We start from the raw sequence: 21,248 nt of genomic DNA, 5'->3' as shown, positions 1-21,248 counted from the left end.
AAAAAAAAAAAAAAAAGTTTCATTAAAAAAAAAATAAAATAAAACACATATAAGTATGTAAAAGACTCCCTACCCTTTTTTCCTTCCAATTTCTATTTTTTTGAAAACATGGTATGAAGTGCTTCTTAGGGAGACGCAGTTTTTTTGGGGAGGAAAGGGGACAGGGAATCTTCATGTGTTCTGTCAGGTGACTATGTACTATATATAGGGGGGAGAAGGAAAGAATGGGCGAGAGAGAAGCTTGACCTGGTGGTAGTTGGAGAGGTTGCTATGCATGTCAGCAATGTCCTCACTGGATACTTCTTTGATGACTAGAGTCCGGTCGTAGGAGATGAGAAAGCGACCATCACTGCCTTCACTTTCACTCGGGGGGCTTCGGGTAAGGGATACCTAAAGACAAAGAACAAGCTATACGTTCTTTTCTCTTTATGTGGAGAAACAAGTCATAGGTTAATGGCTGACAAAAATGCTTCTAAAACCAGATGAAACCTTGGGTAAAAGACTGAGCAAGAGTTCTTCATCTGGTATCCACATATGAAACAAATGAAATTGAATACAATTTTTTTTTTAAATGGTTGTTGTGGTACTGGGTATTGAACCCAGGGCCCCACACATACTAGGTAATTACACTACCACTGAGCTACATCCCCTAGCTTTTATTTTGAGACAGTCTTGTTAAACTTCCCAGGCTGACCTTGAATTTGCAATCTCCTGCTTCAGCTTCCCAAATAGCTGAGATTATAGGCATTGTCACTGTATAGCAAATGCAAAATTCTTTTTTTTTCCTTTAATGTATTTAGGACAGGGTCTACAGGGTCTATAGGGTCTCACTACATAGCTCAGACTCGTAGTGATCCCTGTTTTCAGCCTCCCCAGGGCTGGAATTACAGGCGTGTACCACCACACTCGGACTCAGCTGCCAGCTCGGCGCACCTGAGGACAGGGCTGCCACAGCATGTGGTAGGTACAGGGATAGAACCTCGGTCCCTGTGCTTGCCTAAGCGGGTGCTTAGTCCACTGAGCTATCGTGCCGGCCGCAAAATTCCTAATGTATCTGTATTTTTGTTTGCCAAGGATGCCTTTATTAGATAAGCTTTATTAGTTTTCATTAGTTTTTTTGTTTTTGCTTTTCTTAAAGGGAACTGAACCCAAGGCCTGTGCGTGCCAGGCAAGTGCTTTAACATTGAGCTATATTCCCAGCCATCATTAGATTTTTGAAGATGACTTTGACCAGAAAACTACAAAGAATCACATTTTCTGAGGATTTTATTTCTCCAAATACGACTATCCCAAGGACTCCCAAGTTGATAGAGACTATCTTTATCCCATAATGGACTCTCACCAAGTAATCCTGGTCATCAATGCCAAATCTATCACGGAGATTCCTGAAGACCTGGGGACAGTATTCCTTGAACTTGAAATGACTGGGTAGATTTTCCCTGAAATACAGGTTTTCATGGTGAAACAACAAAGTAATAATATTACCTTACATTGATACAGGACTTTACAGTTTATAAAGCACCTTTACACTTATTAACTCATTTGATCCTCATAAAACCCTGTGAGGTATGTTTAAAGGTATTTTATAGAGTGCAAGACTGTGTTTCAGAATGACTGAGTGGCCTGTCTAAGTTACATGGCTGGAAAGTAGTATAACAAGTAGCATTTCCCAAATCCCAAACAAGTTAGCAAGTTAGCAAAGGTGGCTACTGGAGCTCATTATTTAAATCATATCTTCTGGTACTAGAGGGGCTTAGAAGACAAAAGTACTTCTTTCAGGGCTGGGGAGATGGCTCAGCGGAATAAGCGCTTCCCTGGCAAGTGCAAGGGCCTGAGTTTAATCCCCGGTTCCACCAAAAAAAAAGTACTTTTTTCAGGCAATTTTTATCGGTAGATAATAGTAACAGCGTGTGAATGTATTCACTCCATGGAACTGCCAGGCTAGAAAACAGATAGCACACATAAGCATTTAGACAACACTAGAAATTATTCTAATTTTTTTTTTTTTTTTTTAGAGCAGAATATATTTTTTGGGGGAAAGAAAGCTCCTGTCCGAGAGAAGGACAGAAGGGAGACCTGAGCAAGTGGTGGAGAACATGGGAACTTGCACATAAGGTGGGACAAAACTATGGTCAACTAATAAGACAAGTAAAACTACTCAGGTAAAATTGATTAAATTGGGATCAAATGGGGAAGTGAGTCACATAGCAAGCAGGCATGAATAAAGAACAGGAGCTCTTCTTGTTGGAGGATGGGTTACTGACTCTTTCTAGCTCTTTCGAGGTGACTGATACCTAGTTAGACTATCAACCCCTGATGCCCATCTCTAGGGAGGTATGTGGCTGCATTTTACTCTTTTGTCTTGAGGTCTGGCCCACAGCAGGAGTGTCTGTCTCTTCCAAAGTTGCAGGTCTTCTTGAGGGCGTAGCTTGTCTAACTGCCTATAATATTTCTATCTAATTTAGTTGCCTACAACATTCCCCCCTCTGAAGAGGTAATCCAAACTGCCATGAGGGAATTATGGGAGGTGAGCACTCTGGCTTCTTCAGTCTGAAAGGGGTTGCCATAGTTGTTGACAGGCAGTTAGAGATACTCTCCAGAGGTTCTACCCAAAAGCCCTTGATAGACACCAGGCATTTTCCTCTTGGTTAGGCATATAATTGAGTTTTTGCATTCCATTTTGGCTCTAGGGGGTATGTAAGCCATGCACATGTGCAGAAAAATATTAAACAATTCTTTTTCAACATGTAAGCAACATTCTTCCAGTGCTTAATGATGCACTCTAAAGGAGTAAGAGACTTTGACTGTGGACTACCTCCATCCAATGATCTTAGTGGCAACCTCCAAATGATACAGTGGAATGAAACTCCTAACTGAAAGATACCTGGGCCAAGTCCATGTTCTCTAAAACTGAAGAATAAATTTTAGGAACAACAGCAGTTAAGAGTAGAATATATTTATTGGAGGAAAGAAAGCTCCTGTCTCAGAGAGGCACAGAAGGGGGACTTGAGCAGGCTGACACATTATTTTAATTTCTTTGCACAAACCTTTCTATATTGAGGAGGACGTCCAGTCATACAATTTATAAAATGACCTCCAAATCTAAAACTTTTAACCCATGTATTCTTTTACAATTAGTTAATCTTTTCTGAGAAGGTTGCTGGGAGATAGAAAAGGATTCCCCACTTACCTATGGAAAAGGTGATTGTTGACCTTGATCTTGGAGCTAGCCTTAAAGTCATCTGGCAGAAGCATCACCGGGGGAGGGACCTGGCTGAGCTCATTGATCTGATAAGTCAAAACATGAAAAAGGAGGCAGCAAGAACATAGACACTTATACAACATGTCTTGGCAGGAGTTAGGAAAGGGCAATCTCATTCTTTTAAAAACACTGAATGTGCATATGGTTAAAGTCAGAGAATGTGTCTAAGTGCTTTTGCTGCCCAAGGATTGCTGTGAGCAACCCTCACACTCCCACCCCCATGGAACTTCATGCTCACAACAGTAATTTTATATTAGGTAAGCTCTGTAAGCAACTCAGGACTATTTTTAAAGCTGCGAGAAATTCTAGAAAAAAAGCAATAAAAAAAAAACCTCTGCAGACAAGACAGTTACCTGCTCCATTTACAAAAAAGGAAATGTTGCCGCACACCATGGTGGCACACACCTGTAATCCCAGTACTTGGGAAGCTGGGGCAGGAGGATCACAGTGAGTTCAAGGCCAGCCTGAACTGCACAGTGAAACCCTCAAAAAAAAAAAAAATAAAATAAATAAATAAATAAATAAATTAAATAAGTGTTTTTAAGTACACAGAGTTAATGGGACTAAGCAGGGTCAAGGCCAGAATGAAGATGAAATAGCCATGTCCTGCAAGAAGTATCTTCTTATAAACAGGGCAGTGCAGCCAGGGAGAAAGCTTAGCAGAATAAGCGCCTGCCTAGCAAACATAAGGTCCTGAGTTCAATCCCTGGTATCAAAAATAAAAATAAACGAACAGGACAGTCCTTCCAGACCTCTCTGACCCAGTTCTCTGCAGGAGGCACCCACCTGCCTAGGTATAAAGTATGAGAACAGCTCATCTCAGAGGGAATGCAGGCCATCAGGAGACTAGAGCTCGTTAGGTACTGTTTCTTAAAGTGAAGCCAGCCCAAAGGACACAAGCGTCATATGTTCTCCTCAGCCCCAGGATCTGTAGCCTGCTAATTCAGGGTGGTAGAAAGGGGGCTTCTCTATTTAGAAATCGCAAGGAAATGTCCTTTTTCCTTGATGTTGCTAGATTATCTCTCGTCAGCCTTTAATAATGTATGAAGCACCACATGATTCTAACCACCAGTTTATGTAAGTCCCACCACCCCCACCCTCAGATTGTGAGCTCGAAGGCCAAGTGCTCATCCCAGTCTTCACATTTCTCAGGTGTTTAGCTAGCATAATGTTTGGCACACAGAGATCCTAAAATGTGTATTAACTGAATAAATGAATGTCTTGTCTATCTTTACTTAATAATTTGAAAAAGTTAAGAATTGCAGTCTAACCTAAATTACACACACTGCAGTGCATACAACTCCTCCTGTTCTCATAGAAAAAGAGGACAGAACATATTTCTCCAGGGAGGAGAAAAAAAAAAAAAAAAAAAAAAGAAAAAATCCTTATAAAAACAGGCGGAAAAAAAAAAAAAAAAAAAAAAGCCATTTGAGATTCCCAACCTAAAATTCAGCTATAGTTCTTCTTGCCCCCTCCTTACCACCTGCTAAGTAGGCTGAATCATCACTAAGGCATATGTTCAAGGAATTTCTCCATTCCAGACACTTGAAGTAGATGTTGGCCAAAGGGTGGGCTGGTGGAACTAAGGTATATATACTATCTGAAGAAGCTGAGGCAAGTCTTACATGTAATCCTCCAATCCTTACCACAAGAAAACACACTTATCAAGCTTCCCACAGGAAGGTACTTGTGGAGAGGCAGTCCTACCTCCATCAGCCTTATCCACACTACAAGTGCCTTGGACTAGATCTTTGATAATAAGATGTACCACTCAGAGGGCTGCAAATGCAAAAGGGAGCCAAATGACCCCAAATGACATTCTAAACTACAAATTAAGAATATGACAAAACTGCATTCTTCCTCATCCCTTTCCACCCCCACAACCTTTCCATGACTATAACAATTCAAGAGGAAGCTGATTACTAAAATATTCTGTCACATTCAAGATCATCACAACCCACTCACTCCCCGACTGAGAAAAGGGGGCTATGTCTGCTTCCTGCACTGGGGGAAACCCTCCAGAAGATACACTGGCCTCCTCTTGACTCCCAAGCTAGACCCTTTAGAGTAGTTTTCAGTCCCCAAAGTTCACCAAAATAGTGTTCCTGCGATCAGAGCTTCTGTTTCTCTTTGGTCAGAAATAACTCCCACTTGCACCAAGTCACTCCCGCAAGCAACAGGAATGCAGTTAAGACCAACGACATATATACATTAAATCCTGAGCAAGTGCAACCATTAGGCTCAGGGTGGGGTACCTTCTTTGAAATGCTGAACCTCTCTCTAGATGGAAGGGACAAGCAGAATTAGAAGGTCCAAGCTTGGACTTTCCCCCAGACAAGCCCAGGGCTGCAAAGTCAAGGAATGAGGCTAGAAACAAGGTAGAAAGGAAAGTGAACGATCCCCTTTACCAAGCCACCCCTCTCGCATACACAGTCTCTAGGACCTCATCACCCCTAACTCCTTCTCAGGTTCCTACCGGCCAGGCTCAGTAGCCTGGGGCTGGAAGAAGTCAAGAGACAGGGACCTGGACTTCAAGTGGAGAAGGCGGTACTCTAGTAGAAGCGGAAAGGACAGACGGGGAGAGAAAAGTCTACCATCAGAAGACAGGCTGGAGCAACACCTTAGGGCAGGGGCCAGGACAGCAGTGCGGCGGGTGGGTGGCAGGCGAGGGACTCCGGGCGCCCCGAAGCGCAGGAGCTGAGGGCTGCGGACAGGGCAGGAGGGGCTAGGGCTGCTCTCACCGAGTGGGCTACGCCCCACAGGAACACACCCACAAGTGGGTCGGCCGCCCGGAACACCTTCACCTTCTGTTGCACGAAATGCTTCTTCTTGGTTTTGGAGGCGAAGCCGAAACCTGGGGCGGGCCCCGCTGTTGCCGCGGGTGCGGTGGCTGGCGGGACCGAGGACGCCATCGTCTCCCGCGCACCCGACGGAGTGGAAGTCGGGGCCAGTCGCGATCCAGGCGCCTGACCCCGGAAGCGGTGCTCACCTGCGCCGCCGTCACGTGACCGGAGGCTGGACCGCAGGCGCGCGGCGGGGCGGAGCAACTACGGCTCCGCCCCCGACGCCCGCGGCCCGGACGCCGCCCGGTAGGTGGGCTCACCTGGAGCGGGGTGGGCTGGGGTGAGGCCCGGTGTTCCGAGCGCGTCCTCCGTGGGCGAGGCCCTAACCGGTCATCTAGGCGGCAGAAGTGCGCCTTGGCCAGCCTGGGTCCTACCGGGTCGGGAGCCTCGCAGCAAAGTCACCTCCTCCTGGTTCTGCCGGGTTTCTAAGAGTAACCAGCAGTCTAAGGCTAACGCTAAAGCATTTCTTTATCAAGTAGGGAGGGATCTGGGAGGGGCGGGAATGAGAAATCCAAAATTCCTGTGGTTTTTTTTTTTGGAAACCTTGAACTTACTGTGTAGCCCAGACTGGGTTCAAACTCCCAGCGATTTTGCCTCTTCCTCCTGAGTGCTGGGATCACAGGTGTGCAACAGTATCCTAAATTCTTACCTGTGGCCACTAACGTCTTTAAATGTATTCATTCATCTAGTCACTAGGTATCTATTGAACATTTACTTGTACCCAGTACTGTTCCTGGAACTGACTTTTCCTTTGATTGAAGCTGGAAACAAATAGTTCCAGCCCTAGAGCAGTTGGGAGGAGATGTCTAGTGGCCCTGACTGGCCAAGGAGAAAGTTGCAATCTTCAAGATAAAAGCTATACAGGAGATGCCTGTGAGGCAGTGATTGTGACACAGGGTGAAGTGCAGATGGTCAGGAAAGAGTTAGAAGACTTCTGGCTATGGAAAGGTCAGTGGAATTCAGGGCTAAGGGTTAGAAGGCTTTCTATCTGAAGATCAGTATAAGCCACTGAGACGAGAAATAACTTGTCTGTTTCTGAAGATATTAATAGTAAAGTACAGCTGGAACTTGAGAACCAGTGGAAAGAAAAAAGATTCAAGATTAGGAAGGGTAGGCACTGGAGATCTCCATAAGTGGATTTAATCTAGTAAGTGTGCTTTTAGAAGGACCACTTAGGCATCATTCTGAAGGGTGACTGGAGTGTTGCAAAAGTTCATGCACAGATTGTGAACTGAAGCTATGGCTGCTGAGTTGGAGAAAGGGAGGTCATCTAAAGGTCCAATTTGAAGGGCCTGCAAGATAGCTTAGAGGACTAAGTCCCTGCTTAAGCAAGCACAGGCAGGGGGGCGGGGGGGGGGGGAATAGTGATCCCCAGCACCCGCATGCTGTGCTGGCCCCAAGCCCAGGCTTGCAAAGACCAGGCATGTTAGTACACACCTGTAATCTCAGCACTGGGGAGGCTGAAAACAGGAGGATCACTAGGAGTCTGAGCTGTGTAGTAAGACCCTGTAGCAAATAAAGTAAAATATAAAATAAGGGTTTAATTTGGGCTGGGGAGCCAGCTTGGTGGCGTAAGTACCTGCCTGGCAAGCATAAGGACCTGGGTTTGATCCCCTGTGCTGTGCCAGCCCTGGAACCACTGGGCACTCCACACTGGCTCCGAAACCCAACTTGATGGTGCACACTTGCAATCCCAGCGCTGGATAGGCTAAGACAGGAATATCACTACGAGTCTGAGCTACATAGTGAGACCTTGTACCAAATGAATAAATAAAAATAAATTTTAAAAAATTTAAAGGTTTAATTTGAAAATACATAGTGGTGTGTAGGGATCCATTGGTCTTACTGCAAATGGTTCTATCCAGGAAGACACAGTGGCAGGAATGAGAAAGACAGACAAGACAAAAGCTGGGCTAGGTGGTTGGTAGTCTGCCTGATGGGCAAGACTCACATGCCAGCACAGTGAAACCTATGTTTATTTATGCCTTTTGCAAAGTTAGTAACATGTGACACAACGTTGCCCAGTGGCTACTACCCAACAATAACCAGTCAGGATGCTTATCTCAGGACTGAGGTAGCTTGTTTGCTTTAGGCACTGAGACCTAGTCCCACATACACACCTTTGACTGGCTTTCCAGCTTCCGTAGGTCCCTACAGTGGAGCCAGGCATGATGGTGCACACTTGTAATCCCATCACCTGGTGGGAAGGCTGAGGCAGGAGGATGGAGAGTTTGAGCCTAGCCTTGACAATTTAGTGACCTGGTAAGAGCCTATCTCAAATTTTTTTTTAAATTTTCTTTATTTGTGTGTGTGTGTGTGTGTGGCCAGCTCAGTCCACCAGGGGGCGGGGCTGGCTGGCATGTGGTGCTGGGGGATTGAACCGTGGTCCCTGTGCTTTACTAAACTTGTTCTAAGTAGGTGCTTTAGACCACTGAGCCATCTCACCAGCCCCTCAAATTTTTTAAAAAAGGGTTGGTCAACACAGTTCACTGTGAAGGTCCAGTATGAAAAAAAGAAAGCAAATAATTTATCAGATATGGGCTTTCCAGGAAAAATGAAACATTGAGAGTGAGTTCAGGCTTCTGCATAAAGTGAGGACAGAGGTGACATGAAAAGAGGCAGTTTGGGGAAAAGAGGAATGCAATCTGGAATGTTTCAGGTGCCTGAGGGCAACTATATAGACCCTGAACTCTGCAGATGATCTGAGTTGGAATACAGGTTTAAGAATTGGGGGGTGCAGGGAGATAGCTCAGTAGAATAAGCACTTGCCTGGCAAGCGCAAGGGCCTGAGTTCAATCCACGGTACCTAAAAAAAAAAAAAAAAAAAAAAAAATTGTTGTGGGGGTGGCAAGATAGCTCAGTGGTCTAAAGTGCCCGCTTAGGCAATTTCAGGCAAGCGCAGGGACCTGCAGGGACTGCAGTTCAATCCCCAGCACCACATGCTCCGCCCCTAGGGTGGGCTAAGCCGGGAGCTGGCCACAAAAAAAAAAGAATTGTTGTGGACTCTTGGGCATGGGTTACATATCCAGCAAGACAAGGAGAGGACCAAGGGCTGAATCCAAAGGCCAAGGGCTGAATCCAAAGCCACGGCAGCATTTGGTAGGTGGTAGAGGAAAAGTCAGAAGGGGTGGCCAGAAGTTGAGGCGGGAGACGAGGGTCATAAAACCCCAGGGAGTAGAGCTTCAAGGAGGACATGGTGAATAGACATAATGAAATTGCCTGTTTCATCTGTTATCCGGTAACCTCTGAAGAAGCAGTGTGAGAACAAGAGCCAGGCTGGGGTGGACTCAGGTGAAAAGGGGCTGAGGGAGCGGTGATGGCAGCTTGGGACTGTTTCTGGAGACTAGTCAGTAAGAAAACAAGCCTAGGAAGTCATTTATTGAGAAGCACACAAAAAAGGAGGAGAGTGCTTACAAGATCACTGAGACAAATGTTAAAGAAGATACAAACAACACTTTCATATCCTGCGAAACTTTTAGTTATTTTATTTACTGAGGTCTTATGTGAGAAATCTCAAGAATTAAAGATCTAGGAGATGGGACTGGCCTGTGGTCTAGCATGCGAGGCCCTGGTTCAGTCTCCAGCAGCGCAGTAAGTGGGAGCAGGGAGTCTTTATAAGGGATTCATTCAAGGAAAGTGTACACGGAGATATAGGCCAATGTGAAGGGTTACTGGGAGGGGTGAACTTCATGCTGGATCACCCTAACTTTCCTAAAGCTGTTGTCTGAGAGGAAGGCAGGAGGGGTCTCTCCAGGAGTAACGGACAACTTTTGTGGAACAACTTTCGTGGAAGGCAGAAGAGGAGCCTGAGCAGGTCAATGAGAGGAACATGGAGCAGCACTGAAGGCCTAGGCTTGCAGCTCTTCATAGTTAATTGTCTGGGTTTTTGCTTTTTCAGTTGCAGTTTTCTCCAAGCCAAAGGCTTTGAGGGATGAGCAGGGAAAATAATAAGGGTTGGAAGTGTGACTGTGGAACAAAGAAAAGTGAACTGCTGGCAAGGGAAGGAGAGTGATGCACTCGATGTGCAAATGAGGCTGGGGCTGGGATGAGGGGCTCAGTAAAAAAATGAAGAGAACACAATACTTTTTTTCTGTTAAAAATTACAAACCAGGGCTGGTGAGATGGCTCAGTGGTCTAAAGCACCTTCTTAGAACAAGCTAAGCTAAGCAAAGCACAAGGGACCGCAGTTCAATCCCCCAGCACCACATGCCAGCCAGCCCCGCCCCCTGGTGGGCTGAGCTGGCCACACACACACACACACACACACACACACACACCCTAAATAAATGTTAAAAAAAAAATTACAAACCACCTAGCCAGCCACCAATAGTAGAATGGCTGGATAGATTCATTCTGAGGGTGGATAAACATGAACATTACACATATTCAGTGAGGTAAATCAATGTATGGAAAGATCTCCAGGGAAGGAGAGTCTTTATGTAAATAAACAGCAAAATATGTCTGACACAGTGGCGCACACCTGTAATCCCAGCTGTGTGGGAAGCTGAGGCAGGAGGATCGTTTTGAGCTTGAGACCAGTGTGGGCTACAAAGTGAGCTCAAGGCCAGCCTGAACTGCATAGCAAGATGAGACTCTGTCTCAAAAAGACAAAAGTTAAAAATAAATAAATAAATAAATAATTAAAGGAGTTACATTGGGGAGGGATAAAGAAGACTTACAACAACACAAAGTTATCATTGAATTTATTTTATTTCAAAGATATCTATGTACACCAAGTAAATACACATGGGGGTTTGTGCAGTTTGGTTTGTCTTCCACGCTGGCATGCAACATTTTGGCAGATGTGAGTGGGTAGGCCAGGTACCCCTTGTGGTGGCCCTGGCTCTCTGTAAGGGATGTGATATAGGAACACGAAGAGGAGGATGTAGCGTGAAGCTTTTGGTAAAGGGTGGTGTGTGTATTGTTTCTTATTTCTGCAAGGGAATTATGATTCCCTTACATCTTACTAAAGAGCAGGCTGCTCCTTCAATGTCACCTCTCTTCATCTGCCCTACACGTTCACATTTTCTTATATACTGTTTCAAAGAATCATTTGGAACCAGGTGAAGTGGTGCACACCTGTAATTCTAGCACTTGGGAGTGAGCAGGAGGATCATCCTGAGGTTCAAGGCCAGTCTGGGCTACATAGTGAGTTCAAGGCCAGCCTAAATTTCATAGCAAGATCCTGTCTTGAAAGAGAAGAAGAAAGAAAGAAAGAAAGAAAGAAAGAAAGAAAGAAAGAAAGAAAGAAAGAAAGAAAGACAGAAGAAAGAAAGAAAGAAAGAAAGAAAGAAAGAAAGAAAGAAAGAAAGAAAGATAGATAGATTACATAAGCCTGTGGGTTCTTAGCTGTCCTGTTGGCAAATAACAACTTAATCGACAGGTGCACTGGTGTTTTCCTTAGTCTCCAGCAGGGTCTGAGTGAGCACAGTTCATCAGTACCACCCCAATTCTCTATCCTGCGAGTTTCAGGGGTAGGGGGGCCAGATTGGACCTCCTTTCACAGAGCAGTGCTTTTCAAACTATTCTATAGAACCCCCAAGGTCTCTTTGGACTCTTCAAGGGATCCCTAACTAATGGTGCATTTCTCACCAGAAAAATAAAATGCAAACTAGGTCTGCATTGTTATGTTATTTAGGACTCTACATACTATTTGAGAAGTATTTGAAAATTACCACTTTGGATTTATGGCACACCCCTTTTGTACTTTTCCCCTGGTATTTCTCCTTAACGCTAACAGGGACTACACAAGGGAAGGAAGTAGGGCTCTTTCACTAGGCGGCATCACAGGCTATGGTGGCCAACACTGACCAGCTGCACTCAGACTGAGCTTTCTTTCCTAACAAGAGAAGTCAGGTGTTGGACTGTCCTGCTACTGCTACTGGAGGATCCAGATCTATCTATCTATCTATCTATCTATCTATCTATCTATCTATCTATCTTTCTTTCTTTCTTTCTTTCTTTCTTTCTTTCTTTCTCTTTCTTTCTTTTTTTGAGACAGAGTCTTGTTGGGTAGCCCAGGCTGGCCTTGAACTTGTGGTGATCTTGGCTCAGCCTCACAAGTGCTGGGAATCCAGGCATGTGCCACCATACCCAGCAAGACCCAGGCCTTTCATGCTAAATAAAACTGGTATCTGGACATCGGGCTTCTGGGTTTGAACTGGCTAGTGACCTACATCAGTGCATTTACCTGGAAAACCACCTTAGCACCAAGTGGAAGGAAAAGGCCATCTGGAACTAAAGCAACAGTCCTCTCAACTGTGAGAGAGGGGGCACAGGGCTGAAAATGTCTGGGGTCAAGCCCTTGGGCTCCACCACCCCTGGAAAATCTGCCCTGGCTCTTTCTTTAAAGTGCACTTAATACCAGATGGGGGTATTATACAAGGAACTCTTTGTGGGGGAAAATGTATTCTAGGGAGAAGCCAGGCTCCAGCTTACAAGAAAAGCATCTAGAGAGCTATTCTGCCAGTGAACTGGAAGCTCCAAACCAAAAGGCAGAGAAAGGAAGGACATGAGACCCAATGTGAGAGAAAGAATTCCAGTTCATTGTTTCAACCTGAGGGTACTATGACAAAAAAGAGAGAGAGAGAGAGAGAGAGAGAGAGAGAGAGAGAGAGAGAGAGAGAGAGATAAAGACAGAAACAGAACGAGAAAGAAAGAAAAGCAAGGGGCTGGGGAGATGGCTCAGTAGAATAAGTGCTTCCCTGGCAAGCGCAAGGGCCTGAGTTCAATCCCCAGTTCTGCCAAAAAAAAAAAAAGAAAAGCAAGAAAACAAACAAACCAAAAAAACAAAAAAAACAAACCACCTAGCAACTTCACAGCTGGTTCATTCTCCAGACCCAGGACTAATCATTCTGATGGCATTTCCCTGCTATCGTGACCACTGACAGATCGGGAAGCATCTGTCTGCTCACTGAAAATATTTTTAGTCAATTCTGAGTTCTGGGGTAGAGAGTATTAAAAGGGCCTTGGGTGACAAAGGGACATGTCCTTTAAACAGTCCATGTTTCTCAGCCCAGGGGAAAACGGAGAAGGCCAAAGGCAGACTTCGTAGGACAGAGGTAAACACCTGGGATCTCTTGCTTCAGGTGAGGGGCACATGAAGAAAATTATTTGTATAATTTAGAAGCCCTTCCTTTTCACCTTCCCCTGTACCACTCATGAAAGAGAAGAGAGGAAGAGTGTATTTCTGTCTTCTGAGGGTGCTAAGACATTTTTCTGCTTAAGGCTTTGTATGTACATGTGTGTATGTATGTGTGCATGTGTACACATGTGTGCGAAAGAAGGATCATAGCCCTCTACTTCTCTTTTCTTCTTTCATCCTCTGTGACCTCTGGTCAGTGACTACCACCACTCCGTGTGAGGGACTAGTATATGAGAGAAAGAAGAAACCCTTCCCCTCCCCTCTATTGTCCCAAATGAGGAGGCTAGACTATGCTTAGAAATCGCTAAATACATTACTAAATATTTAGAGAGCAGGACAGAGAGAGGAGAGACATAGCAGCAGCTTCTGATATATAGATACAGAGTACAAAGAGATACAGTCAGTAAGAGAAGACATCCAACAATACAGTCCAACAACAGGGGTTGGGGAGGGAGTTAGTATCAGAGACCACAGGTTTGCAGCATGCTGAGAGAAGAGGCCTCAGTCCCTCTTAGAAACTAGAGAAGAAAGAAAAAGAAGGTGTGAGGAACCAGCTGCAGCCCAGCTGCCTTGCAGGAACAGATGGCTTTTGTCCACAATTTGGTTTCTGGTCCTGTTCCCTTAATACCAACAACTAGATCACCCACCTGGACCCTGCTATGCCACCCCCAGCCCTCCCAAAATCCTCCTTAGGGAAGAGGGGTGGGATACAGTTTGGACCAACTGTTTCTGCCTCCACTGAACCATATGAAGGGCACTGCTGACACTACAGCTACGGGGACAAGACAGACTTCATGGGCATTTCATGTAGCTTTTTGGTGGTCTGTGTAGATGGGAAGATAGGTCATGGGTGTTGGGAATAAATCACATTGCCTTTACTGCAGATGTCTTCAGAAAAGCTATCTAAGACATTTGAGAGTACAGGTAGAGGGAGGATCTCTTGTTATCTATGGTCTCACAGTGATGGCGAACCTTTTAGAGCTCTTAAAAGATACAAACAGCCCACTGCAGTACCCATGCCATAGGTTCGCCATCACTGGTCTATGACCTGTTTGGGGCAGATGGACAGTAGCCCTTGCTCGCTTCTTTTGACGTATGGCAGTGACCCCTAGTGGCAGAAAGCAGCACTGTGGTTACTACAATAGCCAAAGGGAAAGCATTAGGGAAGGAGAGAGGTGCCAGTGTTTACGGTGTGCAGAACACACAGGGCTACACACAGCCTCTAGGAGGCGAAGGCAGGAGCTGAGGAGCAACAGTATAGCAAACGTCTAGAGGTGGTTAAACAAAAAGAGAGAACCAAAGAGGTGTGGGCAAGAAAAGGGGCCATGTGAGGCTGGTCAGGGGAAGTGGCCTGGGACTACCTGAAAGTGCAGGTATGTAGCCATCGTCCTGTCGGAGATTAGCTGGCTGCTGTCTCTTGGTGGAGAGGGAAAAGCTTGGCCTGGTCCTCAGCCTCATAGCCACAGGGCAGGTCACTCCTGTGGGAAGACACACACCCAGATCAGTGCCCCATAAGTGAAAGCATTCCTGCCATGGATACTGCTGATGGCATTCCTGGGAGATAAGGCAGGGCAGGGTCAGGGCCTGCTCATGCTACAGGAATACAGGGAACTACAAGGCTGATGTCAACAACTTGCCCAAGGTCATGATGTTCCTAAAGAAAGAAAAGAACTGCTTTATCGGGTATGCATGGCCCCATAGTTGGAATGAGAAGAGGTCCCAGAGGGGACTCGAGGAGGGGGGCAGTGTTCTGCACAGAGACAAGGGAATGCCTGGATCTCCCTGACAAGCCAGGGAAGGCAGGAAGATTCTCATTTCCTCTTCCCTCCCCCAGAGGCTCCAGGGAAGCTCTACGCAGGGCAGAGGAAAATTAAATCATACTTCTGGTCCCTCCCAGAGACCCCAAGAGTAGTGGAAAATGGTGTACCTATTGTCATTGATGTCTGTGGCATTTCCTGAAAGGATCAAAAAACGAGGCCACGGTGAGAAGAAAAAAAAGCAGACAGGTGTTAGGAATGGTCTTCCCGGGTCCCTCCCACCCTAACCCCACTGTGAAACAAGTAAGTCTCCTCTCTGTCCTCAGCTACCCAAGGCCACATGGTTACTTTTTTGAGAAAAAGCTTCCTGCCCCTAAGGAGAAGAGAAAGGGACAGGCAAGGTAAAATCTAGACCTGAAAGAATAGGTATGTATCTTCTTGTTTTTTGTTTTTGTGGCACAGGGGATTGAACCTAGGGCCTGGTGCCTGCTAGACAAGTGCTCTGCCAGGGAGCTGTAGCTCCAGCCCAGGTATCATGTTATCTGAAGGCTTGGCAACTGAGGAAGGTTCAGTTAAACTAGGGTCACTTACTTTTCCCATACCTCTCCCCTTGCCCTGGAGGTCCCAAATGCTGAATTACCCATTTGTTCACTTACCATTGTCCATGTTGGCCTTCTGATATGAAGCCAAGGGGCCACCAGAAGATGGGGCTCCACTGCTGGCGCAGGAGTTAGCAAAGCTGGGTGGAGTGGAGAGAGGCAGCTGCTAGCATCCCTCCTCCACTATTCTGGGGACCACTAACCCACATTCCCCTGCAGCCACTAAGTGGCACAGCCCTCCCCAGGCCAGAGAGCAGAGAACAAACATGACATCACAGACAGAGAGGCAGAAGCCCACCTTAGCACAGGCACATTGAGGAAGGGTTAGAAATCAAGCTACTTCAGAAAACAGCTGAGTCCCAACCAATAACCGACCCAACTATGACTTCCAGGCCCCAGAAGGCCTTGGGTTGGGACTCTGGCCCATGCCCAAGTCACTCACTACACATCTGAAGTGGAGCTAGGTGCAGCTTGCAGGTATAAATTCTGGTAGTTCTGGAAAAGGCTGTTGGTGTAACTGATGCACTCAGGGCTCCGGGTGCCATAGGGGTTGGTGGGGGAGGATGCCGGGTAGTGGCCAGGCCGTACAGGTTTGGCTATGGAAAAGAGGAAATGAACATAGGAAGTTATTTGTTACTCTGAACTTCCCTGGTCCCCAAGGTCGTTTCACAGAGCTTGAACTGAGTTGCTTACAGGATAATACATCGATTTTTATCTTGCCGGTACTGGAGAGCTAACCCAGGCCCTCACATGGGGCAAGCACTCTACTGCCGAGCTCCAGCCCCAGCTCTTTCGGTTTATTTTTGAGTGTGAGGGAAGGCTGGGCACTAGAAGCAATACTCCAGTTACCTGGCACTTGGGAATTTGCGGAGTTTGCTCCAGGGGGTAACCCCAACTTGCCTGCGACACCCACTCACCAATCTGGGCAGAATGGCCTCTCTTGCCAGAGCTCTTGTACCGTACAGCCTCCTTGATGCGGTCCACCTCCTGCTGGTACCGGCGCTTGTCCTTCATGGCACCCTCCTTGGCCTCCTTCAGTGCACCCTCCAGGGCCTTAACTCTCTCAGCCGTAGCCCTAAGTCGTTTTTCCAGTTTAGGAAGCTCACAACGCAGATCTGCATTGTCACGTACCAGCTGCAGGCGTCCAAAGAGAAGAAGAGGTGGAAACAATGGCAGTGCCCCAAGACAGGGTGAAGTATATGGTTGAGGATGGAGAGGGCATAAAGAAAAGTCAAGAATCAGAGAAGATGGAGACTACACTGTTTCTGGAAAAGATCTTGTGTCCTTCCTGTGATGTGGTCTTCTATCTAGTTCTTTACTTCTCCCTACATTATTCTTCTAGGCTGCAAAACCTTCCATTGCCATTGTAGGCCAGAAGTTTTCTGTTTTTTTTTTTTTTAATATTTATTTATTTATTTTGTCTGTGTGTGGCCAGCTCAGCCCACCAGGGGGCGGGGCGGGCTGGCATGTGGTCCCGGTGTTTCGTTTATTTTTTTAATTTATTTATTTATTTTTTTTTGTGGAACCGGGGATTGAACTCAGTCCTTTGCGCTTGCCAGGGAAGCACGTATTCCACTGAGCCATCTCCCTGGGCCCCGGTGTTTTGTTTAGCTTAGCTTGTTTTGTTCTAAGTAGGTGTTTTAGACCACTGAGCCATCTCACCAGCCCTCTTTCTGGTTTTTATAAGTCAATTTTTTTTTCCCCCCCAGAACCAAGGATTGAACTCAGGCCCTTGCACTTGCCAGGCAAGTGCTTATTTTACTGAGCTATATCCCCAGCCCCATCTTTCTGGTTTTTAAGAAGATTTGCCTTGAATTCACTATATAGCACAGGCTGGCCTCAAACTCATGGCAATCCTCCTGTCTCAGCCTCCTGAGTGTTGGGGTTATAGGCGTGTGCAACAGTGCCCAGCAAGTCTGGAATTCTTTTTTTTTTTTGGCAGTACTGGGGATCCAACTCAGGATCTTGTACTTGCCAGGCAGACACTTAATGCCACTGAGCTATATCGCCAGCCCAGCCAGGAATTCTTGACAGTGGCTGTTCCCCTTCTCTGTCTGGCCTGGACACTCCCCGCTCCACCATGTCTCACAGCTTATGGCAAACAATGGCTCCACAGCCCCCAGGAGGATGAGGCAACCCCTCCCCCAAAAGTGGCTGCATGGCATGCAACGGGCAGGGCAGCTCGGGGAGGGTGAAGTGTGAAGAGTGCACGTGGTATGGAGGAGAATGAGCACAGCAGGCGCAGCACAGAGCAGGAGCAGGAGCTGTAATTCAGGAGCTCCCATGTCCATCCACACACACCGTGCCCCAGAGGAAGGAAAGAAAATGTCTGAGGTCTCACAAACATCTGTGCTCATTACCCTCACATGGAAGGACTTCCTGGGCTGTCTCTCCCTCGCTTAAATTAAGCGAGAGTGTAGAAGCAACCACTCTGCAGCTAGAAACTTCTCTGATCCCCCCTCATAATGACTGGGGGCATCACCAACTACAAAAGCAGCAGGGCTTTGGGAGTATCAGGCACCTGGCACTGTGCAGAACACTGAGGCGGGGGCTGAGCTGGAGGCCTGTGTACAAGTTTAATTTGGGTGATCCGTGGATTATAATCAGTGCTTCTACTGTGACAGTAGTTTAACTTAATCAACAATACGGTTGCAGCCCTGACTAGTAAGATTCTGTTGGCTGAGAACATTTTATTTTTTTATTATTTATTTGAGAGAGAGAGAGAGAGAGAGAGAGAGAGAGAGAGAGAGAGAGAGAGAGGTGTGTGTGTGTGGCCAGCTCAGCCCACCAGGGGGCAGGGCTGGCTGGCATGTGGTGCTGGGGGATTGAACCGCAGTCCCTGTGCTTTTTTGCTAAGTTTGTTCTAAGTAGGTGCTTTAGACCACTGAGCCATCTCACCAGCCCCTGAGAACATTTTATATCTCTCCTTTTTCTTCCTGTTTTGGGGGACCAGGTTTTGGCTTTTGGGATTTATAGCAGAGGGAAAAGTAGAGGCTTCGATGGGGTTTCGAGAAAGATAAGACTATTTTGTTTGCTACTTTTAAAGCAATTTAATAGGTATTTGGCCAGAGAGATAGAGTGAACATACAGGCACGAAACCAGAATGGCACAACTACTAAAATATTTCCTGACCATCTTTCAATGTTTCTGTAATGTTATAATTTTATAGTAAGGGAAAGAAAGGAAGATGCTAGGAAAGCCCTCTTGCCCCAAATAAAATCAGTAAACTCTGAAGATTGCCACTGGGCTGCAGCTTTGGGAATTTTTCATTACAAAAAAAGGTGTAGTGAGTATTTACTATGTAAGCTGGACATCTCATTGGGAGGAAAAGAAAGTAAAGTTCGAGGTTAGTGAGAATGTGAGTTTGCCTGGAATTTTCAGGTAGCCTCAAGAAGGGCATGGGGCGGGGGAGATGGCTCAGTAGAATAAGTGCTTGCCTGGCAAGCGCAAGGGCCCGAGTTCAATCCCCAGTTCCACCAAAAAAAAAAAAAAAAAAAAAGAAGAAGAAGGGCATGAGGTCTGGGTCTTTCTCTTTTTCTTTTTTCCTCTCCCCTTCCCCAACCCTGAGGATTGAACCCAGAGCCTAGGCACGAACTTTACCACTAAGATACCTCCCAGGTCCCGACAGAGTTAGGGTTTCTTTTACAAATCAATTGACCTTGTTGACAGACTGTTGAGCCTGACTCAAGGCTCAACTGTTGGCTGGTAGGGGTGCTCCTGCTCTGCACACACCAGGCATTTCCTGTCCTGCCCTTCCACCTCCTCAGCCCATACCCTTGAAATCCAGTCATCCAACTCGGGCTGCAGCAGCAGGGAGGGGGCAGAGGCAGGAACTCTAATAAGCGGGCATTCTCACGGGCCCTAACCAAGGGCTGGATGGGCTGTCTCAAGGACATCATTTAATGTCCTGGATTCCTGCCCCAAGGCTAGCAGATAGAGCTGTCTCCATGAGAGAAAGCTCAATTTCCTTGCTTTTCTTGTCTCCCTGCTTTCTCTAAGCCTAAAATCTGATACATATGCTTTTCTTTTGTGCGTATTTACATACATATACATATCTCTGTGTGTGTGTGTGTGTGTGTATATATATATATATAATATATTTTTTTTTTTCTTTTTCCTTTTTATGGGCTGGGATCAAGCCCAGGAACTTCACACAGGCCAAGCACTTTACCACTGAGCTACACTAAGCTACCACTTTGTAATCTGCTCCCCACCTTTCACAGACTATCACAAGCCTCTCTCTACCATGTCAGCTGACACTCGGCAACAGTCATTCCTGACTGCCCTATCAAGTTTGTGTCCTGTGGGCTGGCCAAATAGCTTAGCCCACTGGCCACTCACAACTGTCTCCTCCAGGCCAAATAGCTCAGCAGATTAAAGCACCTGCAAGCAGGCGCAGGGTCCAGGGGTTCGATTCCCCAGCCCCTTGCCATGCCACTTCACTATTCTTCAACTTCTGTCCATTTCAAGCTCTCCCTGTAAGATAGGCCTGAAGAATCCATTCCCAGCAGAGGTGAATCAAAAAGTTGGAGGAGGGAAAACAGGCATGAACCAAAGAGCAATAAAAAAGTGGGCCCAAATATGATAGAAAGAAAGGACTAGTAGGAGAAGTAAAAGAGAAAAGAAAGGAAAATACGTAAGTATACTTTCCTGAATCTAAAGGGCCTCCAAGGATTCTGGGGATCATAGGGACGGACTTCAAAAGTTCACTCCTTATGTGGGCTCTTACCTGTTTGTGAACCTTTGTAAGTTGTTCCAGGTTGTTCTCAAGAAAGGAAATCTTCTGCTTTTGTGAGTGAATCCCCCCACTGTCCTCGGGCTCCATTTCTGCACTCTGATTAGAGATAGAGGGAAAGATGTCGTTGTCCCAGGGTCAAACAGGTCCCACCGAGGCCAGGCCCAGCCAGCCCCACAGGAAGAGCAGGGCTGGCGAAAGCAGAGGAAGAGCAGAAGACACAGGTTTGGTAGGATCCAGAAGGCAGCACTCACTTTCTTGACTCGAGTCGTGACGTCTTGAACGAACAGCTTGCGAAGATTGTGGAGGGTCTGGAGTTCACGAGCCTGAAAAAAAATCACGGATATGCAGATACCATGTTCATCTTCGCCCTCCAAAATTATTGGAAACTTCAGTCTATACAGTCAAGTGAGCCACTCATTTTTTAGGAAAAGATTTGTCTTGGTTATGCCACAGACAAGGATGGCGAACCATTTAGAGCTCTGAATGGTAACAGCTGGTGTGGCATGCATGTCATAGGCTTGCCACCATTGCCATAGACTAACGGCCAACGGGCAGGAACAGCAAGGTCAGGAAGGAATTGGGGGTGGGAATGAAGCCCTCTCCTCCTCTGTCTACGTGGCACAGAAGGAAATCACTCACAACTGTCTCCTCCAGGCCCTTGAGGTCCTGCTTGGACTGCTCGTGTCGCTCGTACAGAAATCTGCAGCATGAAGACGTAAGAAAGGAGAAAAAGGGGGCTGGTGAGATGGCTCAGTGGTCTAAAGCACCTATTTGAAAAAGCTTAGCAAAGCAAAGGGACCACGGTTCAATCCCCCAGCACCACATGCCAGCCAGCCGCGCCCTCTGGTGGGCTGAGCTGGCCACAAACACACACACACACACACACACACATAAATAAATAAATA

At 46.4% G+C, this 21,248-nt stretch overlaps 2 protein-coding genes across 8 annotated transcripts in view; both read right to left on the bottom strand.

Moving 5' to 3' along the window:
* Pip4k2c (phosphatidylinositol-5-phosphate 4-kinase type 2 gamma) overlaps positions 1 to 6,275 on the bottom strand; it is a 13,254-nt gene extending 6,979 nt beyond the window's left edge. For 3 of the 5 annotated variants that reach the window (XM_004647014.2, XM_023707301.1, XM_023707302.1), the window contains exons 1-4: positions 6,004 to 6,275; positions 3,191 to 3,288; positions 1,343 to 1,439; positions 247 to 390 (exon numbers count right to left, since the gene is read on the bottom strand). In XM_004647014.2, the coding sequence (XP_004647071.1) occupies positions 247 to 390; positions 1,343 to 1,439; positions 3,191 to 3,288; positions 6,004 to 6,174 (510 nt within the window). In that variant the 5' untranslated portion in view covers positions 6,175 to 6,275. Of the gene's footprint in view, positions 1 to 246; positions 391 to 1,342; positions 1,440 to 3,190; positions 3,289 to 3,667; positions 3,706 to 5,882; positions 5,954 to 6,003 lie in introns of those variants that run through there. The other 2 variants (XM_023707304.1, XM_023707303.1) reach the window with 2 other exon arrangements.
* Positions 6,276 to 12,897: 6,622 nt separating this feature from the next.
* The window catches only part of Kif5a (kinesin family member 5A), a 46,603-nt gene continuing 38,252 nt past the window's right edge, over positions 12,898 to 21,248 (bottom strand). Inside the window, exons 18-26 of one of the 3 annotated variants that reach the window (XM_004647013.2) lie at positions 20,983 to 21,043; positions 20,595 to 20,666; positions 20,335 to 20,439; positions 16,523 to 16,739; positions 16,048 to 16,201; positions 15,663 to 15,745; positions 15,177 to 15,204; positions 14,611 to 14,727; positions 12,898 to 13,767 (exon numbers count right to left, since the gene is read on the bottom strand). In XM_004647013.2, coding sequence (XP_004647070.1) covers positions 14,649 to 14,727; positions 15,177 to 15,204; positions 15,663 to 15,745; positions 16,048 to 16,201; positions 16,523 to 16,739; positions 20,335 to 20,439; positions 20,595 to 20,666; positions 20,983 to 21,043 — 799 coding nt within the window. In that variant the 3' untranslated portion in view covers positions 12,898 to 13,767; positions 14,611 to 14,648. Of the gene's footprint in view, positions 13,768 to 14,285; positions 14,728 to 15,176; positions 15,205 to 15,662; positions 15,746 to 16,047; positions 16,202 to 16,522; positions 16,740 to 20,334; positions 20,440 to 20,594; positions 20,667 to 20,982; positions 21,044 to 21,248 lie in introns of those variants that run through there. The other 2 variants (XM_004647012.2, XM_012512884.2) reach the window with 2 other exon arrangements.

This window comes from Octodon degus, unplaced genomic scaffold, assembly GCF_000260255.1.
Source record: "Octodon degus isolate 3935 unplaced genomic scaffold, OctDeg1.0 scaffold00286, whole genome shotgun sequence".
Classification (NCBI taxonomy): Eukaryota; Metazoa; Chordata; class Mammalia; order Rodentia; family Octodontidae; genus Octodon; species Octodon degus.
Note: the sequence above shows the minus strand (reverse complement) of the source record. Positions and strands in the feature narration are given on the sequence as shown.